General features: G+C 39.6%; 2 protein-coding genes across 4 annotated transcripts in view; one reads left to right on the top strand and one right to left on the bottom strand.

Moving 5' to 3' along the window:
* Positions 1-27,816, bottom strand: part of iqsec2a (IQ motif and Sec7 domain ArfGEF 2a) — a 123,666-nt gene that overhangs the window by 11,404 nt on the left and 84,446 nt on the right. The window contains exon 15 of one of the 3 annotated variants that reach the window (XM_055167922.2): positions 17,220-17,353. The exons of 1 other annotated variant lie outside the window; for it this stretch is intronic. In XM_055167922.2, coding sequence (XP_055023897.2) covers positions 17,346-17,353 — 8 coding nt within the window. In that variant the 3' untranslated portion in view covers positions 17,220-17,345. Of the gene's footprint in view, positions 1-17,219; positions 17,354-17,975; positions 18,106-27,816 lie in introns of those variants that run through there. One more of the 3 variants, XM_055167919.2, reaches the window with a different exon arrangement.
* Positions 249-27,735, top strand: pdzd4 (PDZ domain containing 4). Its single transcript, XM_055167931.2, has 8 exons — positions 249-2,184; positions 13,863-13,901; positions 17,066-17,355; positions 17,477-17,543; positions 18,020-18,118; positions 18,209-18,271; positions 19,066-19,167; positions 24,498-27,735. The coding sequence occupies exons 1-8, from the start codon at positions 2,125-2,127 to the stop codon at positions 26,397-26,399; spliced, it is 2,622 nt and encodes an 873-aa protein (XP_055023906.1). The 5' UTR covers positions 249-2,124; the 3' UTR covers positions 26,400-27,735.

Below are 27,816 nucleotides of genomic sequence, written 5' to 3'. Positions count from 1 at the left end.
ACCTTATTGCTGAAATATGCTTGCAGTGTGGCGACAGAGGAATGCTTCTCAAAGCTTCTTTCTACTAAGTCTACATGATCATAAATTCTGTTTGTGTGTTTAAAGACCGAGGCTGACAAAATCTTTGTTCCCTTTGACAAGAGTCAACAAAAACCTAGAGTGCAGACCCGCAAGCACAGGTGATAAAGAAAGAGAGAGAGAGCAGTAAAGAGAGAAGCTGGGAAATAAGATATAAGACAAGGAGAAAAAGAAGATGGGAGGGTGAAGCACCTATAAGTAAAAGCGAATGGCTGAGCGAGTAGGCGAGAGAGAAAGAGAGAGAGAGAGAGAGCTGGCTGGTGAATATTGGCTGGTATTGTTGGGAGAGGAGGGGCCTGCTGTAAAGCTGTAATGGGCTCCAGCTTGTGCAGTGGTGCCGATCCCAACGTTTCCTCCAAACCAGCAGCTTTTCCTCTCTCTCTGCAGACGCACATGTACTCGCACTGGCACTGCTCCATCACCGCCTTGCGACGTTCTCATACGGACCTTTCGGATTCTCCACCCCACCATCTGACTGAGTGACTCTGAGTAGTGATTGTTTTTTCCTCTTTGGAAACGCATTGCTACAGTTCATTCATCTCCCACGCTTAAATAAGCTGGATTACATCCCAAATCTGCTTAAAAGAGGAGGAGGAAAATAAATACAAGCAGGATCGTTCATCTCAATGGACTCTGCACACTTTAAAAGAAGATTGCATTACCTCTCTCAAATCCAGGATTTCTCCTAACATTCTGGAAACCGGACAGATGTAGGGCAGAGCCTGCATCTCATTGGGACTTGCTGTATACTTCGGAAATTTGTCAGCTTTTGTCTTTTAATAATTCTACAACCTTGTGATAAAAGAGATCGACGACCTGAGGTTTGGACTTAAAGCTGAGGATACCCCTAAAAAAAGAAAGAGATAGAAAGAGAGAGGTTGTCTGCCATGATCTGACAGGTGCACTCTCTCATTCATTTTCTGCCATGAATACACAGCTGGAATTCCGGGAAGAAATGATGAAGGCAGGTTTGATGTAATATGTGAACGATAGACTCTTATCTGTGACGTGTGTGCAATGAGAGATGGGATCGCATCCCCCCACTTCATGAAAGACTGGAGAAGATCTCATACAGCGGTTTGGGTAGATACATTTTAGCATGTTGTGGTGAAATAATGTAAAATTAGGCTATATGAGCAGGCACAACTTTTCCTATTTAGGCTGATTACATATATAATTCATTTTAATTGTATAAATGTTTTATGATACAGAATAATTTTGGAACCGAAATGTGCCCAACAAGTCAAAACTGCAGCAGGTGCTAGTCTCATAGAGGCACATCTAATGATTTTTCACATTAAAGTTTGATAGTCGAAAGCCAGCATGTTTTAAGCAAGCATGGCATGCACATATCTGCTGGAATCTAGACTGTTGTTTATGTAAATGAAGGGAAAAAATCTCTCTAATAGAATCTGAGTGTGAAGGATGAGATCTCTCAGGGGAATATGAGAGAGAGCGGGAAGTAAACATTTGTTTATTGCATCTTTTATTTAATAATTCAGATGTTAGTCTGCAGTGACTTTGGCAAATGCACCGGGGAGTTTATTATAATCTGAGCTCGACGGAAAGCTTCGCTTTGATTATGTTAGTCAAGTACTGGAATTGAATTCAGTCTTAGAGTGAGCGTGCTTGAACATTTGGGCAACAACACGTGCCCATCTCTCTAATCTAACGTTACCCTATTCACATCATCATAATTCTCTAGTATGTAAAATTGTAGCTAGCATTTATCCAAGCATACAGATCTGAGAACAAATTCAAAGCTGCAACTGAGCAAAGCACACAGACATTCTCAACGATCAAACTTGACTTTCTCACGGCTGGATGCTGCGTGCCGCTCTGATCCGGATTCCCGGGTCGGACCACAATTAAAATAGATAGAGGGAAACGGGCAAAGAGAAGAACATCAAAGCTGTTTCATGGAGTCCCGAATCGTAACCTCTGATCTCAGGGAGGGATTACTGTAATTAGACTGCAGGGATTGGCACCTACCTTGTGTATATCGCAGAATCAAAGAGCATCAAAGAATCACCAATTCAGGAAACCATGGGCTGCAACATGTGTGTGGTGAACAGGCCAGAGGAACAGTACAGAATCATGTTTCAGGTGAGGACATGCGCGCACGCACGCACACACACACACACACACAGAGTTTTTCCTAAAGAACCCTTTCATGCTAAAGCAATTCGAATCTGTTGCTACTTAAAACCATTTTGTCTAATGTATGACTTCACCTCTGACACTGTTCCTATAATTTATCCACAGTATACAGAAGCACATTATACCGTGTCTTATCTCAGTTTATGCATGTCACCCCTATGGGGGCTGTAGATCTCCAAGCTGGCCTTTAGGACAGCTTTAAAATGTGTCATGGGGGTTTTGAGTTACAGTGGCGCTTAAAATGCAATTAAACGAATTCATGACCACAAACCAACTATTTTCTAAACAACACAAGGACTTCACACTCACATAGTGATTTTCTTATAGACTGATATATGACTATGCTTGAAAAAAGTGACTCTTTTTTATACTTTATCCCCTAGCGAGGTATTAAAGTTTGGTTTCCGTTCTGTCATTTCTCCAACAAAGTGACAGGTCATGTGACTATGATTGATAACTAGATGATATTTATAATGCAGGAAAGTGGAGCAGGAGAGAAGGGCAGATTTGCTAATAATATAATCAGGCCTATAAAATATCTGCGGCTGAGGCATCACACTTTAGGACAGAAAAGATATGCTAAGCGGGAGCTTTTTTGAATTCAGAAGCGGCGTAAAACAATATTTGAAAATGCAAAAAGCATGTCATGGGTTTGAACACTACTTAATGTAACTCCAATGTAATGTCACCTTGAATTAAAGCATCTTCAAAATTAGTAGGAATACCTTTGTAAAAAGGCTGTTTAGGAAGGTTATGGGCCCAAATGTATAAAAATGAACCAAATACTAAGAATAAATTATGCTTGCCTGTGCACAGTCTCTGGGTGTTGTTGCCACCAGAGCGTTGCTTTAAGATTGTGTAGGCATTCAGAGCTATTTTTAGGAATATTTTCACTAGTGTTGAACTAGCATTGTGCCAAAAATTGACAAATCCAACCAGTTGGGTTTTAATTTAATCTATGCAGGGTTGATTTAACCCAAAATGCTGAGTTGATTTACAGTGGTGGACGGTGACTTCTTTTTCGAAGGCGCACAATGCGAAGCTTGTCAAATTTGTGGCTTTATGTAGACCTAAGTGCATCACACATAATGTCAAAATATGTGCCTGCTGCAGACCCTTCAAAGGGGTTTATGATAAAAGACACGTTTGCGTTTGCCAGATACTTGCTTAATCTTATGTGTAATCAGAGTTCATTTTTAAGTGAATGTTTTGTGAGTATTTTGTGAACGGGAGCGCCATTTTTATCAAAAACCCTTTCGACACGTGTGCAGCAGACACCGAACACACATTTTGACATGAGGAGCCACATACATGACACTCTGAACACATATTTTGAATGCCTCAGAACTCTCGGAAGAGAATTCACCGGCCGCCACTGTTTTTTCTCATTATTGGGTCAAATATAAACATTCTCTGTTTTTTTGCCCAAAGACTGGTTTTATCCCTTTTTCAAAGCTGGGTTGAAAAAAACAGCATTTTTTAGAATGTCAAAAGAGTCAGGTCCCGGAAATTTGAAAGCTGCCATGGCATGAAAATCTGACTTTTTCCATGTTTAAGTGCTAAAATTGGGTCCCCAGTGCTTCTATCAACCTAGAACAGTGTTTCTCAAACTTTTTCAGCCCAAGGACCACTTAATCTTCCAATTTTTTTCTGAGGACCACCTAACAGAATCCCACTTTAACACACCCCCAAAAAACAACAAAATAGGGAGGATAAGCTAAGTTTAAGTTTAATTTACAACTGTTTCAAGTCAAAAACTAATTTTTTAAAAACAAATGCAATGCTATGTTCAGAAATTATTATATGAATTTTATTTCATTTGAAAAAGTAAATGTGAAATGAGTTGCAGCTTAATATGAACAACAAACTGCACATGTGAAAAAAAAATGCAATTAAACATACTAAAACTGAGGTGGTGGGTATATGAAGTCTATGGTTGTAACTATGGTAACAATAAAATACTGGAAAAAAAATGTCCCCTTAATGTCCAAAATCACTGAAATTACAGGGATTTTACACATGAACAAAAACTAGTACATTACAAAACTAATAGATCTGTGGATCTGTGGATTTTAGCTGCTTTCAGTTGATGCTTGATCTTTTATTTTGACTGGTTTAGCCAACCGATCCATTTTTATGTTATTAAAACAGAAAGGCAAGAACTGATATCACAGTTTCGCAAGTGCATTAAAAATCTACTTAAATAAGTGACAATTGTATAAACCAGGGGTTCTCAAAGTTTACATTCAAAGGTCCAAATCTGAATTCTCATCATTTACATAGGTCCGGAAAAACTTTATGTAAATCATTTGTTTATATAACAAACAACCCAAATAGTTTGGGAAAAACACAAGTGTATTTTGCATTTAAACTAAAAATATTTTTTTTAAACATAAACACAAGAAATAATGCTTACTACTCTCAATGTCTCAATGAATTACGGTGAAATGACGTTACATCCATAAGCCAGGGGGCGCTCTCGGGCAGAAACTTAATATGCGCTACAGACGAAGAACCAGACACACGCAGCTCCAGGAAATGTCTTAAGGATATATTTATATTGCTGTTCTTCAAACCTTTTCAGGTATTTTCATGATAATAAAGAATATGTATAGTGATTATGTTTGACGAGTGTTGCTTTTTCAAATGCATGTTTTAAACGACTCAAACCAACAGTGATTTCAGATTGATATGGACTTACTGATCAAAAGCCGTAGTGCATGAAGTAGCTGTGCATAATATCTGGGTGTGATGGCTACAGCGTCACACAGGAAATTTTTAAATAACTCGTTTTATTTTCGGACCAGGAATAGTCTTAAATCTAAACAAATGGTTTACAAGTTTAATATGCATTTGTAAAGTAGCAAATGCACACATTTAGCAATCACATAGAAATTAATGCACTTGTAATATGAAGTGGACGCGGGTCCGGATCAAGTTCCCGTCGGGTCCGGATCCGGACCGCACTCCGGACTTTGAGAATCCCTGGTATAAACACTTGCCTAGTTTAGGTCATCTTTTGGCAGACCACTCGGGGGGTTTGGCGGACCACCAGTGGTCCGCGGACCACACTTTGAGAATTACTGACCTAGAAAATGTGAAAAAGATCAACCCAGTAACTTAGTTTTGGTAAACCATTCTCTACAAGCACTTTATAAAATAGGTAATTGAAATTTGGCTCTCTTATGATGTCATAAGGCGCTCTTATTATAATAATACCGCCCCTTAATCTGCACTATCCAACCACAGCACTGCCATTTAGTGCAGAGAAAAGCACAATTGAGTTTTAATTGCAACAAACCACCATCATTGTGATCAGTGTTTGAATTTTATCAGCTCATTTGTATTTTAAAGGATACACCCACAGCGGCACATTTTTGCACACACCTACAAAGTGGCAATTTTAACATGTTATAATAAATTATTTATATGGTGTTTTGTGCTAAAACTTAACATATGTGCTCTGGGGACACCAAAGATTTATTTGACATCTTAAAAAGTCTTCTGCCATGGCCCCTTTAATATTCGTGTTTATAGATGTGTGTGTTTGGCATTTTAAATCTAAGTCTAAGAACCCCCCCATTTGAATTTTATCAAATGAAACATAAGATTGTTTACTTTAGATCCCGAAATGTTATAATAGAAAAGCTTTATTTTTATATAAAAAGCATCTCCCTAGAATTTACCACACAAAATGCCACTTCAGATTCAATTTCCTTCTGTAACATTTAACCTCTACTTGACAAAGGTCCCCTCCACAGCTTGAGTTTGCCGCTCTGAAGTTTTTCAGAGAGAAATTTTGCTTTCTATGCCAGACAGTGATGCCATGCCAGGATAGGTTGAGCTGTTTCTAATACAGGGAGGATCTTCCACTTGATCTTTTCAATCTCACTTCAATTTCCATCTCGTCTCTCTGTCTTACCCTTCACTGCCCGAGGCTCTTCACAGACGCTTCTGCTCCTTAACCAGATTCTTACTGAGACAGTGAGTCTTCCCTGTGTGAGCCTGTTTCAAATGCTACACACTTATTAGTGGGGGAAAGCTGGAAGATAACAGTAACCCCCTGCCAAATCTGCTGCACGAACACTTGGACATACTGCAAGAAACAGTATAATATTTATAACGAAATGACATCACTATGAGACGTTACATGATTATTGAGGCTTGATAAGGAAAGGTGTGCTATTACTTTTCTAAGCTGTCAGATTTACGTTTACCTAGCGATAAGAATGGCAAGAAATTCCTAAGATTGACATTGAACCACAGCATTGGGCCATAACTAGGAACCGCAGTCTTATATTATAGTGAACTGTGGATGAAGATGTGGTCCCTAGTGTGGCCAGGCAGTCAGTGATCATCTGGCAACTACTCAGAAAACTGTGACAGTTTTGCATGGACAGCAATATTCAACCAAATTCCAATTACTAAAATATTGGTAGTACTGCTAATGTCTCTGGTTAACAAAGCAATGAGCCAGTTTAGCTTAAAGTCACACTAAACATTTTTTGACGCTGTAAAAAAGTGTGGATCGATGGGAGTTTTCTTTACCTCCTCAGTGGATCTAAATCAAATCGATGGGACTCACAAATTATGTTTGTGAATGATGTAATGAAATAACGTTTTATGTTATAAGTCAAGTAGCAGAGTGGCATGATAGAAACAACAACAGAGTACAAACTACTAACTCATACAGAGATCTATCAGCATGTGACATCAAAGTATTGCAAGAGAAACTTCACAGTACTGCTTTCAAATTTCATTTGCGAAACTTTCATGTCATCTTTCTACTGGTCAAACATACTTATGATTTCTACAGCAGTACAAGAGAAAACTGAGGACATCGTAGACACCACTGACAGGCGATGAATAAAGGCGATGTATAGTCACACTACACTATTCATTTCATTGACTTTCACACATTACATACACATGCAAATGCATCATACCCAAAACGCAAGCTGGTTTAAAGATATTTCGCATTTCGCTGCGTGTCTGGTTAACTCTGACCTTTGAATTCATATAGCATGGAAATATATTACCAGTAGAAAACAGGTATGCCGTGGCATGACCTTTCTCTCTACTAAAAAGCAAAAATGGATGAAGCCAAAGACTTTATATTGACCTGCCCATATTCAGAGCTTTTTTTTAGGAATATTTTCACTAGTGTTGACCCAATGTTGTGTCAAAAATGGACAAACCCAACAGGTTGGGATGTAATTTAACCTATGCAGGGTTGTTTTAACCGAAAATGCTGAGTTGATTTACATCCCTACTGAAAAATCCAGCTTAGACCAGCATAAGCTGGTAGCTGGTTTTAGCTGGTTTAAGGTGGTTTATGCTGGTCCTCCCAGCCTGACAAAGCTGGTCATGCTGGTGGGCCAGCTGTTCTTCCAGCCTGACCAGCTAAGTCCAGCTAGACCAGCTTAAAAAGTGACCAAAACACAGCTAGACCAGCTTGCTACACCAGCCAAACCAGCTTCCTACACCAGCAAAACCAGCTAAAACCAAGCTGGAGACCAGCTAAAACCAGCTCACCAGCATATGCTGGTCTTAGCTGGATTTTTCAGATTGGCGGCCAGTGACTTCCTTTTCAAAGGCGCACAATGCAAAGCTTGTCAAAACACATATTTGTGGCTCGTCATGTCAAAATATGTGTTCTGCGCTGTATGTGAACCTTTGTGCATCACGCGTAATGTCAAAATATGTGCCTGCTTCCGAAGCTTCAAATGAGTAACCAAGTCTGGTTAACTCTGACCTTTGAATTCATATAAATATGTTGCCAGTAGAAAACAGGTATGGTATGGCATGGCATGACCGTCCTCTCTACTAAAAAGCAAAAATGGATGAAGCCAAAAACTTTATATTGACAAAGTACTCCCTGCCCATAGTCCAGAGTGACTGCCCCTTTAGGGATGCTACACTGGTTAAAATTGCGAATTTCTTAAGATTTTAACAGTGTTGGATACATTTCGGATAATGTAAGTGCACAAGTAAACCAAAATTTGAGTTTTTTGTGATCTTTGCGGGCAAAAATCCTTGATCTTGCGGAAGGTTTTCTATAAAAATGCGATGGAACATGCGGGATATTTATGCAATTTTATGTGATGAAGTTGTTGGAACTTGCAAAAATTGCGGGAACTTGCAAAAATTGCGAGAACTTGCAAAAGCTGCAGTTGGGGTTTGCAGCTTTTCAATGATGTTCACGTTGCGTAATTACATCACTTCATAATATTCCCAAAGCAACAGGGGACATGGCTGTGCTTGTGTGAAGTAAATGCAAAATTTTTCAACTTTCTAAGATATATGTGACTTTTTGCTATGAAAAAAAGTCCTGAAGCCCCGCATATTTTGCGTGCGAAAATCTGCAATTTATGCGGTGAAAGTGCAGCGTATTTGAAAAAATGTGTCCCCTGCATAAATATGCAAGCTTTGGCTGATTATGCATTGAATCATGCGATCACGTTTTTCTGAAGGGACTGTATAAATTGCAGATTTTCGCGCGCAAAATATGCGGGGCTTGCATGATTTCATAATCCCCGCAGTTTCACAGCAAAAAGTCACATATATCTTAGCAGAAAGTTAAAAAATTTTTTGCATTTACTTCACACAAGCGCAGCCATGTCCCCTGTTGCTATGGGAACGTTATGAAGTGATGTAATTACACAATGTGAACATCACTGAAAAGCTGCAAACCCCAACTGCAGTTTTTTCAAGTTCCCGCAAATTCATCGCATAAAACTGCATAAATATCCCGCACCTTCCACCACACTCCTAAAGAAAATGTGCCGCAAGATCAAGGACCCCCGCCCGCAACAATCACAAAAAAAATCAGCATCTCTCTGGAAGGACTGACTGCGCCAGTGATTTAAGGATATTTTAATGCAACAATCTTACATATTGTGCCTTTAAGAGGTGTTGCTAGGTAAAAATGCACAGCCTCTCATTTTTTTTGTTTCCATCATTCCCTACTGTTGAAGCACAAACGCACACGGTCCATATCATACAAACTGCAACACATGAACACAAACGCACACGTACACACTTTCTCGCACAGTATTTTATCAGTGTCACGCTCTATGTATGTGAGTGAGTGGCATTCACTCTTGTTTCTGCTCTCTGGCTGGGCACACAGTAATGAAGAGCAGACAGCTTCTGACAGGCTTCATGGGATGCAGGACAAGCTGCTGCAGGCTTGAATAATACTGGATCACATTAGCCGTCCGGCTCTGCCGAGCGTGTGGAATCGCTATCCGATCATATTCATTTGCCAGAGCCATCTTCATGGTATGCTCAGCTGTGCTAATTGCTGCAAAGCTTTATTCTTATAATGGGCTTCGGATGAGCGTTGTCTGCAGGATTCCTGTAAATAGCTGCTGCATGTTTACGCGTTCCAAATCGAACCTTTTAGCGAATGCTTTGGTGTTTCTAATCCCGGCTAAACCCCCCCACGACACGTCTGATGAGTTTCTCTCTCTCTTTCCTCGCTCCGTCTTTCAGGCTCTACCTAACATACCCTGTCAGATTCGTCTCTATGGGATGCCGTTGCTAAGGCAACTGAGGTCATTAAGCAAGACTTATATGCTTTCTCACTGCAACGCACAGGGATGCAATAATGATAACGGAGACGCACGCGCGCACACTCTCAAACAGACGTGAACTAAATCAGGCGTTTGCTGAAAAAATGTTGTAAATAAACATAATCCATTCATACGGGGAGATGTTTACTCCAGACGCTGCGGGAGGTCTCTTCAAACATGCAGGAACATGAAAGGAAGAAAGATGAAACAGTCTATCTTTCACAAGAATCCACACTGACATTTCAGACACAAGTAACCTTTAGCTTGATTCTCTTGTTTCTAGCACAACCTCTGCCCTGCCCTGGCTAGTAGCATTTCAACAGCACTGGAAAGAGTAAAAATCACTATCCTTCATCATGTACATACATCACTGCTCAAGAGACACGGTTTATGGAGGTTATGGTTCAATACAGGCCAGGGTAGATAGATAGAAGGAGGAATGGAGGGAGAGAGAGAGAGACTGGGTTATAATCAAAAGAAAGATAAATCATGTGGGGATGTGATGAAGAGACACAGGACAGATACAGGAATCGAGGTTTGGGCTGTTGTGTTGTGGGATCAATGTAAACTGTCCAATTTGAAACCTCAAATAAAGTTGACCTAGTTTTCTGCACTGTTCAGAACCTTGAACAGTGTGAAAAAAATGTTAAGCACTTCTAATGCTTTGTATAACTGGGTCAAGTTGATTGAAAGAAGCAAACAGATTCTACAATTAAAATCTCAAAATCACATAATAGGGCCTTATAAGTAGGGATGGGACCTGCTGGGAATCAGCACTGTTTTTTTATTATAATTAGTAGACATAAAAGGCTCCCAGAAGTGAGAAATGCAACAATAAACAGCCAAGACAACATGAAGCTCATAAACTTCCATACTAATAACCACTAGAAGTAATACTCAGAGGTAATGCCTACGGCAAAACAAAGCCATCAAAACAGTAACAGATGCAACAAAAAACTGATGTTCCACTTTTTTAAAGCAATTAAGATATATATAGCCCATGATCTTTAAAGTGAGAACTTTACAAAACTATTAGCGTAGTATGGAAAGTAGCTAAGAATTATCACGATTAATCACACACAAAATAAAAGCGATTTTTTTTGCATAATATATGTGTGTGTACTGTGTCTAATTATTTTGTATATTTAACCACACACACATACATACCTTCAATTCAGAATTTCTTTATTTATATATAATTTATTTTTATTTATATATAATATAGAATATATAAAAATATAAATAAATATATATACACACATATAAACGTTTCTTAAAGACATACATGAATGTGTGTGTATTTATATATACATAATAATTAAACACAGCACACAATCACATATTATGCTTAAAATCACTTTTATTTTGGATGCGATTAATCGCGATTAATCTTTGCCCAGCACTAAAAAATATATAAAGAGCTCAGATGCAAATGCTGCTTAACGCCACCGGCGTAAAAAATGAGAATGATATTGACCGAATGCTACTGGCAACATATTACACATTGATCAAATTCTTTTGCTTCAAATCCTGGCCTCAGGACATTCAGAAATACTGCTTTGTTGGCAGAATTTGTTAAACGGCACATTGATTTTTCAGCAAAGTCCCCTAAGTGTACAACGAATTGAATGAACGACGGCGCATGTATGTCAAGGGCAACTTGATCTCACGGAAAGTCGTATTATTCATGTGCATAGTACGACATAAAGCTTTTTTGTGTCTTGGGCATGAATGTGTTTGTTGTGTCGCTCTCACAAATTTCTATGAATAGTTTTTCGTGTCTGTGGCATGACTTTCTTTTTCGTGTAAAACCACTCATGGTTTTACATTATTGTCGCTTGGGGTTGGGGTTAGATTTGGGGTTTGGGTTAGGATGTACTTTTATGTTTTGGTTTCTACATGTTTTTCTTCCGCTTTTAAAACTATTCCCGCCTGGAGTTGGGGTTTGGGTTAGGATGTCTAAAAAACAATGAGAAAACAATACATAAAATGAAACAAAAAAGAAAGTTGTGCAATGGACACGAAAAAAACTATCTATAGAAATTTGTGCAAGCGACACGACAAAGACACCCATGCTCAAGGCACGAAAAAAAGCTGAATTTTTAGTGCCATGGACACAAATAAATGAATACAAATTTTCTTGACTATAACACGACTTTCCGTGAGATCAGTCTGGTCAAGGTGCAAGTTCAATGAAGTTCACTGTATTTTTTAGCCTTTTACCTCTATTCAGAAAGGACAGTTAAGAGTGACTGGAGTCATTATTGCATGCACTTAGAGGGTTTTGCAGCGAAAGACGGTCACATTTGTTAAATACCAATGAAGTTACATTTGTGAAAATAAGGAATTTCAATGACTTTCGCCTCCCTCCATTTATGAATTGAAGCCAAAAATGTCCGACCATGGTCGCCGCCATGTTACGTAAAAACCTCAGTTTGGAGCCAAGGCATGCGCAGAAGGAATCGTCGGTGGAGCCAGAGGCAGAGCCACGGTATCAAACTTCCGCCCAAATGTTTGTGCGCCTAATTCAACCACGCCAATCATAACATGCCCCGTTTCTATAGCATCAAATTACTAGCTAAAATAAAACGTATCACAAAAAAGAACAATTGAACATATATCAACTACCTGAAAGGACCAAAACCATTTTCGGAAACTTTTATTGGAAGCAAAAATATATTTTTTTTTATTTAGAGCAGAGATCATTTGTTTGAATGGAGAGGGGGGGGTTTATGACTTGTACTGCAGCCATACACCAGGGGCGATCAAAGAGCCAGCGGCTTCACTTTTCTTATGAGGCATTCCCGCTTATTACCTGTTAAATGCCATTAAAGTGAAATTACTGAACCTAAACATAAGAGCCCGATAAAAGTGCACATTTACATGGTTAAGTTATAATTATAGTTTTATAATCAAAACAGCATTGTAATGGTTTCACAGAAGTGGATCACAGACTTTTGCTAATCGGCTCTTAACAGTGGCAGTATAGAGATTGTCGTGGGTTTGTATCTACCCAGCAGTATTTGTGACTGCTATCAGTGGCTCCTTCATTAGAAATGCAATTATTCCACCGGGGCAAATGTACAGGGTGAAGGTCAATAGTGGTGTATTAGGAGTTAAAGAGATGTAATTGCTGTCTGCTGGTATTGAACTGATCCACAGCATCACCCACTGAGTTCTGTTGCCTACTTAATCACGTAGAATAAATTCTATCACGGCCTATTCGACACACCGTTGTGTTGCTGTACATTTCTAAAATGACTAAAACAAAGGATTTATCAGGGGTATGTGTATTACTTGGAGGTACTGTGCGTGCATACACTGTTTTCCAATAAAATTATTGCTTGTAATTTCCCTCATGGTCTGAATTATGTACAGTAAATAATTGAAAAATGCAAATGCACCGAGCTCATGCCAAACAGTCCTGCATCAATAAGCATTTTCCATGTGCAACATGGGATTGAAAACATAGAAAATCATTTCTGTTATGAAGGCTATGTTTGCCAATACTCCTCTTGCTCCATTAACATTAATTCCAGTACAAACAGTCCATTCGTAATCAAGCCCACTGAAAAGATCAATAAAGAGCCAAACGCAATGAAAAATAAATAGGTTTCCCCTCTTTCAGACAGTAAGACCTTCTGTCAAACAACATTAGGACTGAAGTGAGATTGAGTCTCTAAGGGTCAGCTTCACTCCAGCTTGACTGTTTTGAGAAGAATGAAAGACAGAGATAGAGAGGAAGGGTCATGAGTACTTTCAGTAGCATTAACCTTGCATTGATTGTGGTTAATGTTTGATATAGGGTGTATATATTTAAGTTGAAATCACATCTCATCTGTTCCTCGCTAACGCCTCTCCTTAATCCAGTTGCTCAATGCAGAAATTCAAAATACTCTCGTTAGTCAAAAATCAAACAATGCATATAAACCCATACTAAACATATGCAGTACTTTAATACATATTATTTGGTAGGCCTTCTTTTCAATGCTGTCAGTGTTTCTAAAATTGTACATTAAGTTGAATCTGCTCTATGTTTCTCTACAGAAGGGGAACACTCTGCGTCCCATTGATGCTGAAGTAAAGGTGCGTATGAACTACATGAATTATAACACTCAGATCTGTTTCTGCACTAGCAATGGTGGAAATTTACTGTACTGTTGTTTATTTATGTGTTAGCTGCATTTCTGCAGCCTGCAAGAGCATAAAATTCATTTTGCCAGCACTGATTGTGAATACAAGGCATGAAATACGCCCACGTTTTCATTAAAGAGTGTTTGTACAGAAACAAATGACCATAACTTAATTTAAATGCTCATGGTTTTAGCGTATAATGTTCTGTGAAATCCAGGCTTCAGTGTCATCTAATTATGAGATGTGGGCATTAAGGTTTGATTTCACTGTAATTTCAATCTTTGACATGGCTTAACTCGGTCAGGATTTAAGATATTAAATATTTTCACAGAATGTTGTTTACCCCAAGTACATTATGTAAAATAATTTTATGTAGAAAACAGTGAATCACAAAAAATTATTTTAGCAAGGTTTTCACAGGTCATCAGGTCCCATTTAGAGTAACAACCTTTGTCTAAAGTACATCTGATTCAGATTTTCTGCCTCAATCATCTTGCATCCCAATTCGCATGCTATTAGAACTAAAAAAATAGAAGTAGAAATTAGATGTCCTATTTCATTCAATACACTCAAATGCCTTATATTCCCATAACAACCATAATACATAGTGTATTTTAAGGAAAATATATTGTTGGTAAATTGGTGATGCAGGCTCAGTTAATTCAGTGTTGACTCATTTGTTCGTGATTCGAACTATAGGGCTACACCGGTCGTACAGGCAACTCGCAAGGACAAATCAATGAAAGGCGTGTTTGTTTCTCTCTCAGTACCTCTTTATCTACAGTTGCAATTTCGATAAAGTAAGATTTATTTTGCCACCATGGCGAAAACCTCACAGACAAGCACATTATAGAAAACACTGGCAAAATTAAGATAAACATACTCAATAATCTCTCACCGTACCTAGCAATATTACTTTACCTTCCATGCTTTTAAGTCAGTCAAATGCTTTCCTTAAACTGGTCTCATTAGGTGCGTTCCATTCGACAGGGTCCCTACAAAGTTTTCACTGCTCCCTACTCCCTGAGCACAGTATATCAGTTGAAGTGGACTTCACGGACAATAACCGCAAACGTCATCAAAGAAAGTCAACAACAGGGTTGCGCAGATTGATATAACATAAATATATATAGGACTACATTTATATTTTAATTTTTATTAACTATCACATTTAAAATATGTACACTATACAATAACAAAAAAACATTGAGTACTACGTAATGAAAAACGTATGTTTATTATGCACTTTAATTGACTATTACTGCTATTACTTGACTATTAACAGAATTGAAGCCCTGCTGTAACTGTTATGCAAATATGAAAGTAAATTTTTATTTGGTAAACTATGTGTATATTTGTGTTTTTAAACGATTGTCATATAATTGCATAGCGATCTGACCATTCTGACTGGTGATCACGTGATGCGCGCAATGACAATTGGGTGATTATCGCTCTCCACTTCCAGTGAAGTGATGTATCGATGTTCCCTGATTCCCTATGCCGTGCGCAGTGCCCTTCGAACTGAACATGTTCGCTCCCTTCGGATTGGAATCTCACTTAAGATGGCGGAATACCCTGTGAAGTCCACTTCGCAGTCCACTACATTATGTTGTTTTCCTCTTGCATCCCTACCTAAATCAAGCCCTGACACACAGTGATCAAATGTGATGAAGAGCTTATGCTTGTCTTGCAGTTTTTGCATGTTTGCAGTGTTATTTCTCATGGGGGACATACAGTCTTCCTTGAGTTTTGCTTATTCATACATTCAGGGCGGCTCGTCCTACACAGGCGGGGACCTTGTCAAGGGTGCCCACGCAGGTCCGCAAAACAACTTTAGTGCAGTACTACAGAATACTCATGGACCTGCTGAGTCAGAAGCTACTACTACGCATGCAGAGACCTGATTATTTGACATGGGTGAAGGTCAATAGCGGTGTATTAGGAGTATGACGTTGGGTTCTGACATCTGGCCAACCTTTGGTTCTGACCTCAGCATGATGCTGTGGTCTGACGTCATGCCTATGTTGGGTTTTGACGTCTGTCCAACGTTGGGTTCTGACGTCGGAACCCAGCATAATACTGACGTCAGCATGACATTGGGTTCTGACGTCTGGCCAACGTTGGGTTCTGATGTCAGTATGACATTGGGCTCTGACGTCTGGCCAACGTTGGGTTCTGACGTATGATGTTGGGTTCTGAAGTCAGCATGATGCTGGGTTCTGGCGTCTGGCCAACATTGGTTTCTTATGTCTGGCTGACGTTGGGGCCTGACGTCAGTATGACGTTGAGTTCTGATGTTTAGCCAACATTGGATTATGACCAACGTTGGGTTCTGACGTATGACATAGGGTTCTGATGTCAGTTTGAAGTTGGGTTCTGATGTCAGTATTACTTATTGTTCTGATGTCTGGCCAATGTAGGGATCTGATGTCAGAATGACGTTGGGTTCTGATGTCAGAATGACGTTGGGTTTTGATGTCAGTATGACGTTGTGTTCTGACGTCTGGCCAACATTGGCTTCTGACGTCAGAACCCAACATCACACTGACATCAGCATGACATTGGGTTCTGACATCTGGACAATGTTGGGTTCTGACATCAGTATGACGTTGTGTTCTGACGTCTGGCCAACATTGGGTTCTGATGTCAGTATGACATTGGGTTCCGACGTCAGGCCTACGTTGGATTCTGACTTCAGGCCAGCGTTGGGTTCTGACATCAGGCCTTGTGGGTTCTGACCTCAGTATGACGTCTGGCCAACGTTTGGTTTTGATGTCGTTTTGACGCCAGGCTGATTTTTTCTTCCTACTAAAACGGAACATCTGCCCGATGTTAGAGCTTGACGCCAGACCGATGTTCTGTTATGACCTGATAAATACAGAATTACAGTGCTACCCTCTGGGCACATCTTCAAAATCTTGCCTAGGCACCCACAAACCCAATTGGTGGCCCTGCATACATTAATCTTCTCCCTTTACCTCACAAACAGTTCCCTTTTCCCCACCTATTTGAATCTATTCATAGTCTTACACTTCTGAAGATTAAACAATCAATCAAATCAAGGTACAATAATTTTCTATTGCTTTCTGTCTTTTCTACCTCTCCTCTTTTTCCAGCTAAAAGGCAGAAGAACATCTCACCTATCCCAGGACAAAGACGGGCAGCCCCATGACCCTTTGCTGCTTCAGGTGGTACGTAAGGGTCACAGGAGGAGATTGGGCACAGCTGCTGGCACGGCTCGGCTCATGGCCATCACAGACTGCATGGACAATGGCACCCAGACTGACATCAGCTTCCAGAACTTTCTGAGCGGGGACAGAGGGTCATATCCCAGCAGTGGATCACCCATGCCCCCACCCTCTCCTCCTCTTGCACAGCTGGTGGAGCCATACTTGATCAATGACCTGTAAGATAATTTACAATTCACTGCCTCTATATACGTACATTCTCATTCCTAAGACAAAGCTGTCTGCGTAGTATGAATAGATAAATGTTACATTCACTGTTAAAAAGATCTCTCTTTGCAGTCGTTCACTGGGTCCGGAATATAGTGATGCAAATGAGGTGGATCAACGAGAAGAGCTGGAATATGAGGTAATATCCTTTAAACTGCAAACACATGTATAAAACTGTAAACATAGCAATGTTTTGTATTTCTAGTACTAAAAAAAATAAAAGTTGTGTTGAACATAATTTGCATGGCACGTTTACAGGAATTACCCCTTTCCATCATTTGATGAATAACTGCTGCCATGCTCACATAAAATATGTAAACTTTAAATAAACAGAAAACGCAGATATTTTCTATTTCTACTGACTTTTGTGAATGGGGCACAATCTATAATAAGCCTGACTTACATAGAGAAGAGTGTTTTTGTGTTGTAAACAATAACTTAATTTAAATATTCATAACTATACAGTGCACATAACACCCAAAAAAACTGTGAAATACAGTATGGCAGAACTGTTTATTTGGCTCTTGGTTTGGGTGACTTTCTGTCTTGGTGCATTTTTAAAGCAGAAGGTTTAATCTCTTGCCTCATAAGCATCTCTTCTTCTCTATATGCCAGGAAGTGGAGCTGTATAAGTCGAGTCAGCAAGATAAATTGGGGCTAACAGTCTGTTACCGAACTGATGAGGAGGACGACCAGGGAATCTATGTAGGAGAGGTAGGTTTTAGTGTTTGACAAAACATACATCTTCACATTATTAAGATATATGAAGATATGAAGAATAATATTACTGGTATTTGTTCTTAGGTGAATCCAAACAGCATAGCAGCAAAAGATGGAAGAATAAGAAAGGGTGACAGAATCTTGCAGGTATGCGTTTACTGAAATGCATTTTTTATTAAGGGAATGGACTTGAGTGGTGCATTGCTTTTATAAAGTGCTAAGATGATCGACTCTACCAACATATAATGCACAATTACATTACTTATTAATAACTATGAAATATAAATGATTCCTTCACTATGCAGTATAGTTTATTATCTTAACTGTAAAGAGAGATGTTATTATTATGATGATGGCTCAGGGATGCAGGCTGAGGGATGTCTAGAGACAACAAGCCTATAAATAGAGAACTGCTGTGACTTTTAACACACCCACATAATTACACTAGAGAATAATTAAAGAAAACCAAACATGAATAGAGATGTGATGGTCCCGACAAGTTCTCGGTTTATTTTCTGATGTGACAATGACGCATACCCTGCTGGTAAGCCAACGATACATGACCTCAAAATATCATTGGATTATTTTGCTGTGAGCTGTCACATATACGGTTCACCTCTTACGAATGGAGATTTTTTTTTAAATAAAAAATAAAAAGGTTTATTTGTTTTAATGTCATTTTCCTTCTAAATGTAAATATGTTTGATTTTCAAGAATATTTCGTTTTTTAATAGGAAATGAGTAAAAAACATTGATTAAGAGAACAGGGTTAGGAGTTGGGGTGGGATCCAGTCTCTGAATTGAGGCCACTTGTCCAGTACCGCTAGCCAACTCATTTACCATTACTATTCTAAGACTTCATGGGCAAGTGAACCTGTAAAGAAACCTAATTAAAGTGATCAAAACACTGTGAGTTAAAGTCTTTGTCTGTCCTACATTAGATTAATGGTGTGGAAGTTCAGAACAGAGAGGAAGCAGTTGCCATTCTGACCCGCGAGAACAGCACCAACTTCTCATTACTGCTGGCCAGACCGGAGATAGAGGTAAAGATAAATCACATGTAACATGTAAATGACATTGTGAATACACAAATACACACATTTATAAAATCATGACATCTTTTTAACATCTAAATAGTTTTAGCCTAGACAGCAATGAAATTTAATGGAGAGCCAAAGGAGACGTAATGTAAAAATGTGACCTAACTGTAAATTAAATGCATGGTTTTACAGGCAATGGTTAGCTAAAGCCCCGACTAGGCCTTAGTTTTTAAGATGTTTAGAGGTGCCGTAGAATGTAAAACTGTATAAGCATAAATGAATAATATGAGCTCTGTACATGGTAATGACATATCGTGAGCCTCAAACCAGAGGTCTTCACGGGTCCACTTAGATTCGAAAACCCAAGGTCCGACCCGAGACCCAATCGGGTTCGGGTCTAAAAGTTTCATGTGTGCCTCTGACACGGGTCGGGTATAATAATAGCGGCATCAGGTCTCGGGAAATTTAAAATGAATGTGTTTTGGTGAACAGACCCAAAGACCTAAACTCTTTCGCATGTGTGGGTCAATGTACTCTCCTCTGTTTGCCAAAAGTGCTTACGACATTGTGTGGCTGGTGGTAGGTTAATTTTTCGTTGAGACAGACATGTCAGTCAATTTAAAATGTACATTTTAGCGGTTACCTTGGTGTCGTCGTCAGATAACAAAGTAAAACAAAACAAATGGAGCAGCTCGCCAAATTGGTTGCGAGACCAGCAGGGTTTCTTTCTGTCTGACTGCTGCGTGCGGGGCTGCAGACTGCACACACGTCGTGCCGTTTACATTCTGGTCCAGTCGGGTTAAAAAAATTGCCACCGGTTCGGGTCGGATTTAATTTTCTTGGGTTTGTGTCTTTCTTTTAAAAAATATAAGTCGGGTTCGATTATAAAGTGATTCAGGCCACTTCGGGTCGGGTGCATTTCTTTGGACCCGAGAAGACTTCTACCTCAAACGCTTATGTAAACCTTGTGCATGCCAAGCTGTAAAACAGGCCAATTTCAACATAACACCGACTGTGACGTTACAGTAAAGATGTACACCCCAACATTAAATTAAACATTAAATAAAGAACAATGTTGTTACAATGCTAAAAACAAAGTTGTGATTGCTGAGTTAGCGCTATGCTAGTTAATGCTACATGTTAACGTTTAGGCTGAAGTTCTACTATTGACTTTACAGTTACGTTTTGGAGGTCCATACTAAAAAAAAATACCCACTCAGAAATGTCCATTAACAATCTCCAAACAATTAATTATTCCTCAAACTCTGTATCTTTGTCTGATACTGGTTCAAACATAAGATCTACACACACACACACACACACACACACACACACACACACACACACACACACACACACACACACACACACACACACACACACACACACACAGAGCTATTCTAAAGACCTGCTCTGACAAACAGCCAATCAGATAAAGCTCAACATTATTATTCATGACCCTTTCAAATAAGATAATAATAGACCATTTCATAGAGACAGAGCCCAGTTATGCCACCAGGGGGGAAACAATCCAACCGTCTCCATTGACCCCGCATTACGTGAGGCTGCCTCCTTGTCATTTCTGGCTTATAACAAAAAACAGAATAATGCCTAAAAGCTGCTGTGTGACAATATGTACAGCTAACAAGCCAAAAAACCCAGAAACAAGTTTTTATAAGCTGTCCAGTCGCAAAAACCCAGCCTTTAAGGAGAATAAGGTGATCGCCGACTAAGTTTCCCTCTAGTGGGCGCAGTTCTACTAATTGTGTCTTTAAACGCTTGTTTTTTGGGGTCGACAGCTTATAAAAACTTATTTCTGGGTTTTTTTGCCTGTTAGCTCTCACAATACAAAGTCAATGGAGAAGGATGGATTGTTTTCCCCCCGGTGGGCATGGTTTTCAGGTTATGATGCGATGCGCTCTGTCTCTATTTTAAGGAAAAGACCTATGGCAGCAAATAGACATGTAAAACCATATCTCGATAATTATCTCAAATACATTCTATTTAGATATCAGAAAACAATTTAACATATTATTTCAATGCATTTTTTGGCACCTTTAAAGCAACACCAAAGAGTTTTTTTTTTACCTTAAAATAACGTTTCCAAAAAGTTTCAGTCGTTCATCTACTCGAAACAGGGTGAACGGCCGATAACATTCGCTTTGCAGCCCTCTATCGGCCAAATCCGCACTAAAGAAGTTTCCAACCGTTGGGTCACGGTCCTGTAGTTCGAGTGAAAACTACAAAAACTTGCTTTACGGCAGACCTACAATCCAATCAGAGCCAGCTATGCTGCAGAAGGCTAAATTATTTACGACAGTGGTAATGGACAAATCCGTTTCAAACCTGTAGGGGAAGCAAAGAGCAAAAACTCTTTAGTGTTGCTTTAAGCCTCTTTTATTTTAAAACATGCTTTGGAAAGGGATGTTACCGGTGTGTATATTGAGACAAATCAATGGCACTGGCATATTTTAAGATCTGTCAGTGCAAGTTATTTTCAGTTGAGACAGCTCAAACACGCGTTATAGTCTAGGTCTATCTTAAGCCTTGTCTGTGAGTTTTAGTTGAGATCTCAACAGTATTAAACACAAACTGATCTCACATTTGCCAAAATACAAAAGTCTGTGCATAAAAGTATTTCAGTATGACTTTTCCAAGACCAAATGTTGTGACCTTCTAGCATCCATCTTAAATGTACAGCTCTATACTGTTACTGTATGTCATCAGTTGTCTTGCAGGTTTTTATTTCTCTATTTACATTTTTAGAAAAAAAAAAACATTTGAAACAAAGCTGATACCAAGACCTTTATTAATTCACCTGAAGTATCAAAGAGTAACCTGTGCACATACACACTTAAGCTTAAGTGTATGATAAAGCACACACATGCTCCGATGTAAAAACAGGCTTTTTGTTGCACATGCAAAGTTAATGGACCCACTCAATCCCCGAACAGCAACATATCCTTAAATTAATGGCTTATTTTGCTGAAGGAAGGAAAACGGCTCTCACATCACTCAATGTCTCAATCATGTGATCACTCTTAGTGATGGGCGCCAGGGATTCGTGGCAGTTCCATTAACACTATTCCATAAGGAGATGAAGAGAAAAAGAGTGAGTGAAGAAAGATGCTTTACAGAAGTGAAGCCCACCATTAGGAAGACATGCAAATAGGGCTTGATGGAAAGGTCTGAAAGATAGATGAAATAAAGAGGTACAGGACAGATTCAAAAGAGAAAGAGCAAAACATGGAAGACAAATATTTGTGCTTTACCCAATAAGATGTTCCCGAGTTGCTTAAAACATACTAACATATCTAGATTTACAGCAAATTCAATGATAAAAGAGATTTGGGCATTTATATGATTTTTTTTCAAAATAAGCTAATTTTATCTTGCTCATTACAAGGCACAACATTATCTGTTCAGTTCAATTGTAAAAGTACAGTGAAATTCAGTAAAACTCTGCATAACAAGCATTAAGCTTTTACTTATGCCCGAGGGGCCGTTAAATTTTGTCTGTAGGTGAAATTAACATTTAATGTTGCATTTAATGAAAGTTTAATAGCATGTTTTACTCTTGCACCAGTGTTTAGGCTGTATATATGGCACTAAGATGGGACTCTGTGACTTTATGACTGTGAAACTGTGTCAATTTTGCCGCAATTTCTGGGGAACCAGTGGATATATTGGAGAAATGGCTGCTGGTTATTGTGTGCAGCCAGCGAAAATCATCTATCATGAGCACAGCCGTCAGCTAATGAATAAAACAGGGAGCTCATTTCAGCCAACGCACAGCACTAACAAGATCAGAACAAAAAGAGGCCATTTCGTACCTCTTATTCTCATCTAGAGCACTCCCAGCTTCACAAAATGATTAATGATGGACTGAAAACTAAAAACAAGGGGAGCTGTCAAATCTGGATTGAAATAGAAAGAGACAGATAAACATACAAAGAGTTTGTATGTATGGGAAAATAATTAAAGGTTTACTAAATCAAAAAAAGATGAGAAAGGCGGAGATGCTCCAGAAATGTCATGGGCTGCAGAGTTGCATAAGTCGTATTGAAATTGATTATTGTCCTAATACCATCACGGGTACAGATACTCAGGGAATACACATCAATAAATCTGTATGCTGCAGTACATCACCATTTAATATATCGATTGCTGTGTAGAATCTGTGTTGGTTAAAAAAACTTTTGTAAATAATTGTAAATATAGTTTAACATTCATATCTCTCGTATCTCAAGTCTCTATGGCGACATTATATAAATTATTTGTATAGGCTAATATGCATTTCTGTATATCTACTGGGAGTTTGCATGTTCTGCCTGTGTCAGCGTGTGTTTACTCCGGGTACTCCGGTTTGTTTTCTCCCACAGGCCAAAAACATGCAAGTTAGGCAAATGGGAGATGCCAATTTGTACCTCCTTCAACCTGTGTATGGATCAACCTGAATAAAACTTGTGTCTGAATTAACTGGTTCTCGCTATGAATCTAGCTGTAGATGCTGGAATGGCTTAAAGAAATAAAGGAAGAAGAAGAAGTATATCTACTGTATTGCATTTATGCTATATATTACACATTTATTAACTTGATGGAGATCATTTACTATACAGTATGCTTGAAGTATAAGAGTTTACTGTGGTATAAATAAAGTGGTAGCTGGCCACACACCTCATGTTTTACTAAGGTCTTTGCTTTTTTTGGATTTGCACATTTGCCATTGTGTTTTTAAAGCGCCATCTAGTGGTAGATATATATCTGTGCAAATTGAAATTCAGTTTTACATGGATTTCTGTAAATCAGTTAGTATAGCATTGCCTTAGCAGCACTAAAGATTATGGGTTAAGGTGACCAGATCCCCCTGTTTTCTGGGGACAGTCCAGTTTTTAGGTTCTGTCCTCCACAAACCCACAATAAAAAGACGATATTTTGGAAAAAGATGATATTTTGACTATTGAAATGGGAAATGTCCCGCTTTTCATTTAAAAAATCTGGTCACCTTTTTATGGGTTAAATTCCAACATAATGCAAAAACTGTAATAAAATGAATGCACTGTAAGTCACTTTAGATAAAAACATCTCGACTAAAATAAAAGTAAGAGCTGTCCAAACTGAAAACAACTTGCACTTACATATCTTAAAATACATCAGTGCCCTTTGTTTGCCTCAAAATGCACGCCAGTAATGTTTTTAGTAAGGCATGTTTGTTAAAACTAGTTATATTTCCTAATTAAACTAAGGCCTAATCCTGGCTTAAGATAATCCCTGTCCGGAAAACCACCCCATATTCTTTATTGTAAAAGACTAACTTTTCATCTCTTTTCTAGACGGAAACAAATCTGGACCCAGAGGAGCTTGATTGTGATCTACCTGTGGGGATGAGTGTGGACACCCTTAACACTTCCCCCCTGTCCGGTCTGTATCATTACCGCCAACAAAGAACCCAAGCAGACATTCCTGAGGAAAATCGGGACATGCCCTTGCTCAACCTAGCCACCCTCAGCAACAGCCAGGAGCTTGACAGCGGTGTGGGCCGAACCGACGAGAGCACAAAGAACGAAGAGTCCTCGGAGCATGATATTCTTCTGGGTGACGAGCAGACAAGCACCTCCAACACAAACGCCACCAACACGCCCGGCAGCCTGCGCAAGTTCAGGCCTGGCAGGAGCGGAGGGGGGAGTGAAACTCCATCTCCACTGTTTCCTCTCAGAGAGCTGCATCTCAGTACAGACTCGCTAGACTGTGGCAGCGTTGGAGGCGGATACCTTCACGACCCTGTCAGCGGCATGATAATGCCAGGCTTAACAGAAGAGGAATGTGAGAGGTACAGGGCGCTTTTGGAAATCAAGTGTCGCTATGAGAAGAGAATGAAAAGTGTCAAGAAGGTCCAGGAAAAGTGTCAAGAAGACGGGGGCGAGGATGAGGCCTTAGACGAAAACTGCAACGAGAACCTGACTCCGCATGAGATGGCGCTTTTGGAAGAAGAGATGAGGCACCTTGAGTTCAAGTGCAGGAATATTTTAAGGGCCCAGAAGATGCAGCAGTTAAGAGAGCGCTGTTTGAAAGCGTGGCTAATGGAGGAGGAAACATCTGGCAGGGCATCTGCTGAACCACAGGGGTCTCCTATGCATGGGTTGTCTGACATCAACGAACTGCCTGAGAAAGAGCGATCGGACAAGGACAGCACTAGCGCTTACAACACCGGGGGAGAGAGTTGCAGGAGCACGCCAATGGTGAGCGAGCATCGACTTCCTGTTTCTCAGGTGGATGAGTCCACAAGTCCACTACCTAGCAGACACAGGGATCGACCAAACTGGAGCGAAAGGGGACGAGCAAGCATCAACAGTTCTTATTCACCGGGCAGCTATAAGAAGTTTCAGACCAACAGTGCTATCCACCAGAAATTTCACTCACTTTCACGAGAAGGGTCCACTGTACGTCGCGTACCAGATGGTGGAAATACTAGAATAAATAGCCATGACAGAAACGGTGGTCGTAGTGCAGAGTCCAGTCCCTACTTTACCCGCCGTCGACATTCCAACTGCTTCACTCCGGAACGGTACCAGAGTTGCATGCATCTGGGATCGTCACTTTCTGAGAGCTCAGGGCCCAACGATAGAGCTGTGGAGGGAGAAAGTGAAGCACCAGTGGTTGGTAGCGACCGTGAAAGGAACAGCACCTTTGGGCCTCTGCCTCACCCCAGCCCAGTAAAGCTTAACCTTGCATTACCCCTACCTCTTCCCCCTCCTTCCCCACGCATGGAGTGGAAGGTGAAGATAAGAAGCGATGGGACTCGCTACGTGGCCAAGCGTCCCGTCCGAGACAGACTCCTGAAGGCTCGCGCGATGAAAATCCGTGAAGAGCGTAGCGGCATGACTACGGACGATGATGCAGTAAGCGAAATGAAGATGGGCCGTTACTGGAGCAAGGAAGAACGTAAACAGCAACTGCTGAAGGCCCGTGAACAGAGACGACGCAGGGAGTTCATGATGCAGAGTCGCTTAGAGTATCTGCGAGATCAAGGACTGGATGTTGGGAGAGAGTGCCAACTTGAAAAAAGCCAGACGACTGCATCGATCCTGGAGCTCAGTCAGAAAAGGAGCTCGAAGAAACGCAACCGACGCATACTGGACAACTGGATCACCATTCAAGAACTACTGGCACATGGTTCACGATCTCCGGATGGGACCAAAGTATACAATGCTCTTTTGTCTGTAACCACGGTCTAGAAAGTAAACAGCAAGGAAGAGGAACTCATTGTAATTGTTTTTTTCTGAGCACAGTATTTCTTAACATACTGTATCAACGTCAAATAACGATTGTACGTCATCGCTAGCAGAACTGGTGGTACTCAGTTTACTTTCTTCATCAATGAATGTCACAGACTCCAAACAAGATTAACAATGTACTGTATTTCAGCTCTGGGCAACCATCTGCTTTCATGGATTTCATTAAATTGTTCAAACTGAACACAGCACATTGCTGGTTGACAAAGACACTCGGAGGACTATGAATGTTGACTGAGCATGAACAAGCACAAGACACACACTGTACACAAGCAAACTGAGCATTTTTAAGTAAAATCTCCTTATTACAAAAAGACAAATGAGACGAATGCAACTTGTAAAACGGTCACAGCTGCACAAAGACAAGCAACAATAACTCATTTGCGATTTTGTAAAATCAAGCTTTTGTATAATTTATTGTGTATGTAGTAGCATCCCAACTATAAAGTGCTTGACCAGTGTAGACACAATCACGATACATGATGCTTAACGCTTATACAGCTTATTTGTGATGGTTATGACAAAGACAATGTAAGCAACGTTTTATCTGAATGTACATCAACACCCTTTTTGAAGTGAACAAAAGCCTGTGTGACCTAAAATAAGCACAAAACCACCAGCAAAAATGAAAGCACACACTTGAGAACCCTGAAATTTAACCAGCTCCAACATTGCTACTGATTGTACATTTGAATACAGCAGAATGTTATTAGGAGTCAAACCCGATCGACGTGTATGTACATTTTTACAATTTTTGTGTTTGGAGTACTTTGATAAATTACTCAGATTTTGTAAAAAAGGCCTTAACATTTTTAAAATCACCTCTTGTTGATGATGGTCACTTGTCCAGGTCAACTAATTTTGCATGATTTTGACTATAATATACATTACAGAAACCCAAAATATCAATTTCTCAGTGTACAATGTACCGTACCAATAGACTTTATCCAGCATTTAACTCTCTTGGTGTTAGAATGTAGAACTCTATGGTTATACTCATATGATACCTGTTTATTGATATCAATAACCCTAATTACCAATTGTTTAATGTGCATTCTTGAGTGGTTATTTCAATGCATTGCTGACAGAATATACCCATTTAGACAAATAAAACCATTTTGTATGCTTAATATAAATCATTTGGGGTGGTTTCATATTTAGAGACATGGCACACACCCACAGCTGGTTTACTATCACTGTAGGGACTTTTCATTGGCGTAATGGTACTGGACAAACACAATTTTCTATCTTCAAACCATACCTCTAAACCTAACCCTCATACTTCCTGGTATTTTAGATTTTCAAAAAAATTAATCTTTATGATTTATAGGCTTGTTTACCCCATGGTGACACGAGTCCC

The sequence above is a fragment of the Misgurnus anguillicaudatus genome, chromosome 5 (genome assembly GCF_027580225.2).
Source record: "Misgurnus anguillicaudatus chromosome 5, ASM2758022v2, whole genome shotgun sequence".
NCBI classification, from domain to species: domain Eukaryota; kingdom Metazoa; phylum Chordata; class Actinopteri; order Cypriniformes; family Cobitidae; genus Misgurnus; species Misgurnus anguillicaudatus.
The sequence above is the reverse complement of the archived record's forward strand: the minus strand, read 5'-3'. Positions and strand labels throughout refer to the sequence as shown.